This window comes from Electrophorus electricus, chromosome 10 (genome assembly GCF_013358815.1).
Source record: "Electrophorus electricus isolate fEleEle1 chromosome 10, fEleEle1.pri, whole genome shotgun sequence".
Classification (NCBI taxonomy): domain Eukaryota; kingdom Metazoa; phylum Chordata; class Actinopteri; order Gymnotiformes; family Gymnotidae; genus Electrophorus; species Electrophorus electricus.
In genome coordinates, this window is record NC_049544.1 from 17,184,309 (window position 1) to 17,194,098 (window position 9,790).

At 40.7% G+C, this 9,790-nt stretch overlaps 1 protein-coding gene across 1 annotated transcript; it reads left to right on the forward strand.

Moving 5' to 3' along the window:
- The first annotated feature begins 3,881 nt into the window (after positions 1-3,881).
- nrn1a (neuritin 1a) lies at positions 3,882-9,349 on the forward strand. The gene is made up of 3 exons (XM_027013297.2): positions 3,882-4,163; positions 6,908-7,052; positions 8,496-9,349. Exons 1-3 carry the CDS (start codon positions 4,109-4,111, stop codon positions 8,722-8,724), a joined length of 429 nt encoding a protein of 142 aa, XP_026869098.1. The 5' UTR covers positions 3,882-4,108; the 3' UTR covers positions 8,725-9,349.
- The last annotated feature ends 441 nt before the right edge of the window (positions 9,350-9,790 follow it).

The window sequence follows — 9,790 nt, forward strand, 5'->3', positions numbered from 1 at the left end:
TTCAAATGGATACATTCATATACCAAAATCTTCTAGTATGTGCTCAAGGCTCAGACACCTTCCATACAGCAAGCTTTGAACTTCAAGAGGGTACTCAATGAACCTGATTCAGTTGGCAAAACCCTGTCTCTGATGTTCTAGAACTTGTAGTAAATCAGGGACAAATGGAACAAAACAGAACACAGAAGAAAACAACAGATTATTCTATGGAAGGACAAAATGATCCTCCAAATCTTCAAGCTGCCTTTCATCTGTCCTTCTGTTTGGGTGAATTACACACTGCCCACTAGTTTTATGCACTTCTGGCCTTCCCTGGTTTACAGCTGTCTTGCCCTTTTATCTCAAGGCTAAAATCACATCATTAAGCAGAATAAAATGGATTTAGGGTATAACAATTTTCCTCCTTCTGCTGCTATTTATCATGTACATTGTGTATTTTTCTTTCTCCCACTTTCTTATTTTCTTATACACACAGTCACACATGATCTATATTTCTTTCTGCCTCTCTTTCTGTTTCTCTCTCTCGCTCTCTCTCTCTTTCTTTTGTTTGGCTGCCAGCGCAGCAGTGGGGAAAACTCCTCCACTGACGCAATAGGTGCTTTTTTTTTCGTTTGGTCCAATTCCTCCATATTAATGAGATGTGGCTGGCCTTCGACAGCTCTGAGCCCAGTCTGCTATGTCTACCACTACTGGAACCCCCCTCCCTCCCCCTCTCTCCCTTGGTAGGTAGAGAACACACAGACATAGCTTATTAAAATGGGGTTCCCTTATACAACAACCTATATTTGTTTGACACATTACGCGCTTCATTAAAGTAAAGCCTATTTCCATTTAGCTGGTTTCCTGGCTACTGTGATTTGACCACTGACATAAGTAATTTTTCAATCTCACAAAATCTCTGCTTGCAGTAACCTGGGGTAATACACTGCCTGGCCAAAAAAAAAGGTCACACACTCTAATATTTCGTTGGACCGCCTTTAGCTTTGATTACGGCACACATTCCCTGTGGCATAATTTCCACAAGCTTCTGCAATGTCACAACAGTTATTTCTGTCCAGAGTTGCATAAATTTTTCCCCAAGATCCTGTATTGATGATGGGAGATTTGGACCACTACGCAAAGTCTTCTCCAGCACATCCCAAAGATTCTCAATGGGGTTCAGGTCTGGATTCTGTGGTGGCCAATCCATGTGTGAAAATGACGTTTCATGCTCCCTGAACCACTCTTTCACAAGTTTAGCCTGACGAATCCTGGTATTGTCATCTTGGAATATGCCCGTGCCATCAGGGAAGAAAAGGTCCATTGATGGAATAACCTGGTCATTCAGTATATTCAGGTAGTCAACTGACCTCATTCTTTGGGCACATAACTTTGCTGAACGTAGACCTGACCAGCTGCAGCAACCCCAGATCATAGCACTGCCCCCTTGTACGGTAGGCACTAGGCATGATGGGTGCATCACTTCAGCCGCCTCTCTTCTTACCCTGATGCACCCATCACTCTGGAACAGGGTCAATCTGGACTCATCAGACCACATGACCTTCTTCCATTGCTCCAGAGTCCAATCTTTATGCTCCCTAGCAAATTGAAGCCGTTTTTGCCGGTTAGCCTCACTGACAAGTGGTTTTCTTAAGGTTACACAGCTGTTTAGTCCCAATCCCTTGAGTTCCCTTTGCATTGTGTGTGTGGAAATGCTCTTACTTTCACTATTAAACATATCCCTGAGTTCTACTGTTGCTTTTCTATGATTTGAGTTCACCACACGTTTAAGTGATCGCCGATCACAATCATTCAAGATTTTTTTCTGACCACATTCCTTCCTCGAAGATGAAGTTTCCCCACTGTCCTTCCACTTTTTAATAATGCGCTGGACAGTTCTTAACCCAATTTTAATACTTTCAGCAATCTCCTTAGATGTTTTCTTTGCTTGATGCATGCCAATAATTTGGCCCTTCTGAAACAGATTAGCATCTTTTCCACGACCACAGGATGTGTCTTTCGACACGGTTGTTTAACAAATAAGAAGCTGCTCACGGCATCAGTTAGGGTTAAATAACTTGTTGCCAGCTGAAACATAATCACCCATGCGGTGATTATCCAATGGGAGGCTCTTACCTATTTGCTTATTTAAATCCAGGTGGTGACCTTTTTTTTGGCCAGGCTATGTATGTGTCATTTTTAATCATATGTGTAGTTGGGGTGCATAACCCTGCCCCCATGTTTGTATTAATTAACATAAGACATTGTTCATATCACGAGTTAGGTTGGGTGGTGTGCGCAGTGTGTACCTCCTAAATTTGCAATGAAATCTACACCACTGTTTTTGATATATCCATTGGACTATCATAGTGGTGAAATTATTGTTGCTAATGCTCACCACGAGGGGGCGAAAGCCATAAGAGCTTGTATTTTGATGCTACATCCTCTCTAATAAAAGCATTGTCACGATTTTTCACACCAGAAAATCGGATCACTATTTTTAGAGGATGATGAAAGACAGATATTTCATCATGAAACTACATTGTTCTTTCGAAGTTTCCGTCTCAACCCCACCCCCGGGGCTCTGAATAACAGTGAATATTATGCAAACATCTAGTAGCCTACTCTACTGTCAAACTGCAGCAACTTAAGACAATTTATAGGTCTGCGGTTAAAGGAAATGTAACATTTCATATAGACGACAACTATAAACTAACTGTCCCGACGAGGTGAAATATTAACTGTCATTAATACAACCGGTAACAGAAGTCCTAAAGAGATAGTGTCAGAGCTCAGTCCTCAGGGCTGAAGCGGTATGAGCACCAGGCTCAACAACGCTCAGCGCACTTTCGGCTCTAAATGAACCGTCCAGGGACCTAATTACGCAACAGAGGGCGAGGCTGAGGGAGTCCGCCGTCAGGCGGTTCCTTCTCGGCGGCGGGATTCTCCTTCACTTCGGGCAAACCTGGGAAACCTTTTTACCATTTGCCTCAGTGAAGAAGATTATGCGAACTGGTTTGGAATACATTTATTTGATGCAACGTAAAGTGTAAAATTATGTATAGTATAATAATAATTCTTGAAGTATAATAATAATAATAATAATAATAATAATAATAATAATAATAATAATAATAATAATAATAATAATAATAATAATAATAAGCCTAATAAGCCTATTAATATAACCTAAACAGGGTGTCATCGTGGTGGCAGCTACTCCGTGAAGCATCTGAGCCTTTAGAGTGATGTCATAACCATATCCCCATTCATAATAATAAAACTATCTGAGAATGTCTCTGGAACAAAGTCCGTCCCTACGTCATACTGCTGACTGCTCAGTGCGAGTGGCGGCTACTCCAGAGTGTTGCACACATAAGCATGGACCCCAAAACCAATTATATTTAATAATAAGATAATTTTTGCATCCAAGCGACAGTCGATCATGCAAACTAAGCCTAGTTATCATCTGAATTGGGCACAGCTTATAAAGACATCACATGTAACCTAAATAGTGTAGTGCAGCAAGGCATAACTGAGTGATGCAACTCGGCATCACTGAGTGTTTGAAATTTAGATCGAGCCTTCAGTATCTCTCAGGTGACGGCCAGGGTTGATATAAGGCGCTCACTCCTTTAGCCCACTCCATAGTGCAACCGTGACCCAGATGCGGTCAGGATCGCGCTCCCTGTAATTCTAGAGGAGGGTAAGGAGAGGGGTCAGCCTTGTCTAGCAAATGAGAAAATGGAGAAGAGGGGAGTCCGATAGTGACTTTTACGTCGACCACGCGATGTGTGGGCGTGAAGCTGTGTGCGTGTGTGTGTGTGTGTGTGTGTGTGTGAGAGCGAGAGAGTGAGAGAGAGAGAGAGAGAGAGAGAGAGAGAGAGAGAGAGAGAGAGAGAGAGAGAGAGAGAGAGAGAGAGAGAGACATTACGGTCTACGCTTAACGGGGTGCACCATTTCACTCCTCTTCGCTTCATCGTGCGCGTGAAAAGGCAACAGGGAAAAAAAGGAGTCCTTGAATTGTCAGGGTAAATAAATGGCAATGTCCAATGCTCAGTTTTCGGAAGGTTTTCCCTGTACAACTATCTAAAGGTTGGCATACTCCAATGGTTTTACCTCACGGAGGATGGGATTAACTTTGTCCGGAAGATATATCTCATTGTTTCTTGCTGTTCAAATAGGTAAGTGTTACGCAGTCGTTTGTTCTGAAATATAGTTTGTGCTGTGAATTGCTTTGCCATTCCGTTATCTGTATAAATTATTTTTACATGAGTTTTTGCTTATTCTGGTAAATTTCTTATAACGTTGCTTACTCTGCCATCCACGCGAACGAAATTCTCTATTGCAGAGTGATGCGACGTAAACGGACATATTTTCCTTCTTTTGTACTGCGTATGCAGATGCAGTTCATGCGACAATCGAAAACTAATTTTAAGTGTCAAGCTGCAGTTGATCGCTTCCCTTGTAGGGCTTACAGTTTATTTTGACGAAAATATCTAAAATCTTTGGTTTAAACTCACAGCCAGTATATCAACATTTTTTAGGTATCCCACTTCGCAGTGTGTTTCCCATGCTGGTCCAGTTCGCAAAACAAGGCACAAAAGCCTATCAGGCGTGGGACCGCCCGCTCTCAATAATACGACGCCAGCGGCACGGGAGGCATAAATTATTCAGACCCCTTCCATTGGGAAGGGTAAAAAAAAGCCAATATCAACAATATCCCGACTGAGCAGAAAACAATCTACTCACAAAAATTATAACTAAAATACACAATACACGAACGCGGAATACGTAGAATAATATAACGTGCTTCTTAAAAATTCTGAATCTCTGTTACTTCCATTCGATGCGGTGTGGCAACCACAGCATAGTCTATAGGTTAAAATAACGTACCCCACGTATTTAAAGAAAGAGCTTGAATTTAAAGACTCCACTATGGACATATTTGCAGGTTATAACTTCTAATATTTCTCTGTAATTATTATTTTTGAATTATTCGCCTGTTTTCAGTCTGCTTAGATTAATTGGGTTCGCAATCGCAGTACGATGGAGTGCAATTCTAGTTTGCATCATACTTTAAAATAATGTGGACTAAATATATATAAATTCTTGTGTGTAAAATTACCTGCAGATTTGAGCAAAACGAAAGGGAAGGAGGTGACTTCCCCTAACCCTGAACTATATTAATTCACACACACACCCCGCCCCCATACCCATTGAGCATTATTCTGCACTAGTTTGACACTAGTAGCTCTGACAGTGTGTTGAAGGTGTCGTGACCGTTGCAGTCGAATCTATTTTAGCTGTTTCCATATATAGACTTAAATGCGTATTAGAACAAAACGCTAAATTTAAACGAATACGTAGGTTATTTAATATCGGTCATGATGTAATAACATGATACAAAGGCAATATATGAAATATATGAAGGAAAACCGCCACGCAACTAGTTAATGTAACGAAATTCAAAAACTGCCCGCTGGGTGTCTATTGACGGAATCGTATGTCTTGCGCTACTAGATGCAGTAGAATTGGACTTACTGTCCATCAGATTCATCAGATTTAAATCAGTGCTGTTCCATGACAAAGTCAAGAAATCGCACCGGTAGGCTGAGTATACAAAACCGAGTTTGAACAAAACCGAAAACAAGTTTGAGCCCTACATAATTTATTTTGGTCGACAGGATCCGTTGAGGGAAATACGACTTTCAGTTGGAGGCGCTTTCACGACATGTCCACCAAGAAGCGTATAATCATCCTTGAAAAGCGGACTGGGCATAATTAGAACGCAAAACCCGGTTATATAAGGCTGCAACACTGCGGCATTTTTCATCGAAATATATTTACAGACAGCAGCACTGAAACCAAACAACTGTGAAGTGTAAAACATTACGTCCTTTGAGCAACGTGAAATGTAATAATGTGTATGTGCTACCAGTCCGTCTATATCTCAGCAGGCATTGGAGCAAAATAGAATTTTCTATAACTAAAACATGTAGGCTAAACTCTTACACCCGTTTTCATAACCAGCGCATATTACGCTGCCGATGTTTAGAGCTTTGTCAGCCATCGCTCACTAAGCTTGAGCCACGAAACATCAGTTTTGCTTTGAGGCTTGTGCTCGGATTATAATCAAGTCCAGCGAACAAACGGGGAACAACAACTGCGTGGACATGGATGCCTGGTGGGATTATAGCCACGACATAATGATCAATCGGGAAAATTCCCATGTTTAACGAACCGGTGATGCAGTAGCCTCCCGCCCGTTCATCCCAAATGGGCCTTGGCCTGAAAGAATTGGAACGTTTAAACATTTCAACTACGTTTCAAGGCGGGGAACATGAATAAAATAAATAAAGAAATTGACAAAATAAATGATTCTGGGTGGGCAAAGCTGCACGCGTGTGGGGTGGAGTGGTCGTGTCGAAATAGCGTGCTGAGAATCGCTCCTTACGAAACTTCTCTCTGCAGAAACACACCCGCTTTACACTCAGCCAAATGCATTACTTCATCTTTTTCCCCCACCTCCCGCACAGAAATGATTTCATCAAACAAAGGCGTCGTAGCCTATTTGACTTGTAATGCCTGCAACATATTAAACGCTTCTTAACGATAGGCTAATTCTTCGATAAGATTTTTCCCACGGACGTTAAGTTACCTATTAATTAATTGTATCTAGCTGGAGACCCAAATACAAGTATCATTTGTTACACACGAATGAACGCATGAATTTGAAAAAGTGAGCGACGACTTATTAAACCGATAGTGTATCTTGATGAAGCAAATATAAACACACACAAATGTTTAAGGCATACTCAATATATTTTCAGTCTTATATGGAAACGTAGGATAGCATTTACCTTGTAACAAGTATGTATCCGAAACAATTAACTGCAAGCTTTTGATCGCGATTTCCATCTTCCAGCATATTTGCTACAGACAGTTCGAGCGGCGGGGAAATGTGATACAGTGTTCAAGGGCTTCTCAAACTGCCTGCTTCAACTGGGGGAGAATATGGCCAACTATCCACAGGAGCTAGACGAAAAAGAGAACCTTCAAACCATCTGCACGTAAGTGTCATGTTATGTATCCAATTATATATGTTATATATATATATATATATATATATATATATATATATATATATATATATATATATATATATATATATATATATTACGTACAGAGGTGGGTGTGTGTGTGTGTGTGTGTGTGTGTGTGTGTGTGTGTGTGTGTGTGTGTGCCTAAATAACCAGATGGCCTGAAGGGACTCTTGTTTAACTCGACAGCTCCATCATCAAAATCACACGCAGCAGCGACTTAACGTCACGTAACGAAATTTATATCCCCCCAATTAAGACCTACTAAAAGAGCTATCGTTACGTGGCAGAGTCAAAGGTCAAGCTCAGTAATTGGGTTAGAGAAAGGAGGAATAGTGTATATGGACACCGCAGGCTCACCATTTGAAATGTTGGGTTCATTTTCAGTCAGGTGGGGAAACAGACACCAGGATATCACGCACGCTAACGTGAATGTGTGTTGAGGGGCGAGGCACGAGGAGGAGGAGGAGGGGTGGAGACAAGACGGGGAGCGAGAAAGACAAAGAGAGAGAGAGAGGGGGGGGGGAGACAGAGAGATGTAGATAAAGAGAGATAGTGAGTGAGTGTGTGTGTGTGTGTGTGTGTGTGTGTGTGTGTGTGTGTGTGTGTGTGTGTGTGTGTGTGTGTGTGTGTGTGTGTAAGAGGGGGAGAGAGGGGGAGAGAGAGAGAGAGAGAGAGAGAGAGAGAGAGAGAGAGAGAGAGAGAGAGAGAGAGCGAGAGAGAGAGAGTGAGACGGGTAGTGCACGGGAAGTCACATGCTGCGGAGACTTTCCCTAGGGGTTGCACCGCATTACAACTTGGGCTTCCCTCGTTCCCGTGGTTTACCCGAGGACAACAACAGAATACTAAAAATAAGACATTATTTATATGGAATTTGTATAGAATTAGGATTGATCAGCAAAAGAGCTATATTATTTATGATATTGCTTTTATGTTTGTATGAAGTCAACTATATTGTCATTAGGCCGTTTTTATTCTATTTACAGTTTACAGTACTATGAGGTAATAGGTTTTTTTTAAAATCTTTATACATTATATAGGTTTAAAATATCTAAAATGGCAGGTATGTTAACTAATGAAAATTTTGAAAACATTAAGGTCTCCGTTAATTTTGTTACAGAGAATTGCATATATCGATGACAGTTTATTTATTTATGGCCTATCCAATGTTCACGATCATCACCACACCCTCAATGTCGTTTTCCTCTTCAGTATGGTTGAAGTGTAGGCTTGAGCCTACAGGTATCTTTATTGCAATGAAATAGCCTAGTCAGATACATTTATGCAGAAGAAAAAAAAACGTGGTATCATGTTTCGTTGCTTTAAAAGAAATCTAAGAATAGACAAATATGCTAATAAGCTATTTACGTTGTGCTTCAAGACACGCTAACGTGTTGAACCTTTGATTTACAGATACTGGGATGACTTCCATTCGTGTGCAACAACTGCACTTGCGGATTGCCAAGAGGGCGCGACAGAGCTATGGGAAAAGCTCAAAAAAGAGTCCAGAAATTTGGAGTTCCGAGGCAGTTTGTTTGAACTCTGTGGCGGAGGGAATGGAGCGACAAAATCGCCGGTGTCCTTCGGCTTAACCATGCTCCTAACGGCACTTTCCGCCCTGGTAACATGGCTTGCATTTTAGCTCACGAGAAAAGAAGAAATCGCAAAACAAACAAAAAAGAAGAGTGCTATTACCACGACAATGCGAAAAAATAATGACGATCAAAAACCCATCCTCACCCAAATGGATTTATATACTTCATCCGGCGAAGACGACTTAATTTTGCTAGAGACAATGGCAAGCCGTCTTCAGGGAATGCTCCAGCATATTTGCCTGACCTGGGGTCGATTTCATCAAATATTTAACAAATGTTGATCAAAAATCAGTCATCTTCAATGGTTCCGCGCTTACAATTGTGGAATTATATAGGCCTAGCATTAACGCGTGCAAAGAAGTAATTATTACTGTAGGCCTGTTAATCTAATTATCATGCATAGAAAAAATCCAGGCACGCAAATGTCAGTCAAATTTAATGTCCAGTTTGTACTGGTAGGAAGTTGAGCACATTTTCGTTTGGTTTAATCTTTTTTAGTGGCCAAATTTATAACGCCAAGTATGTTGATGTAATATTGAAATGCGATGTTTTAATCTATAAACAACGCTTATTCACCAGCCCAGCAAAGAAATGGGAGAGAAAATATAATAATACTAATACTAATACTAATACTAATACTAATGCTACTACTACTTCTACTACTACTACTACTACTACTACTACTACTACTACTAATAATAATAATAATAATAATAATAATAATAATAATAATAATAATAATAATAATAACCTCAGGAAAGAATACAGGCATTTAATTGATACTGGACTGTTCCATGAAGGTAGAAACCTGGGGATGGGATGTTAAACACGTCCAATGTAGCGAGTAAAAGAGGCTGGCTGTTTATTTGACTGTTTACATCACAGTGTGTTTGACCTATTCCAAGTATTTATTTTTAACATTTATTTGAGTCGGGGGCATATAGGTTACGGGAATGTATTCCTCTGAAGAGTAGGCTATCGTAGCAGGACAACCTCCAGGCCGCGACATTAACAGTTGGACGAAATCAAATTTGCTAGCTTTATTTGATGTTGCCAAGGCATAGAATACGTTTCACTGCCTTTAAAGATGTGTATTTTGTTTGTTCGTTCGTT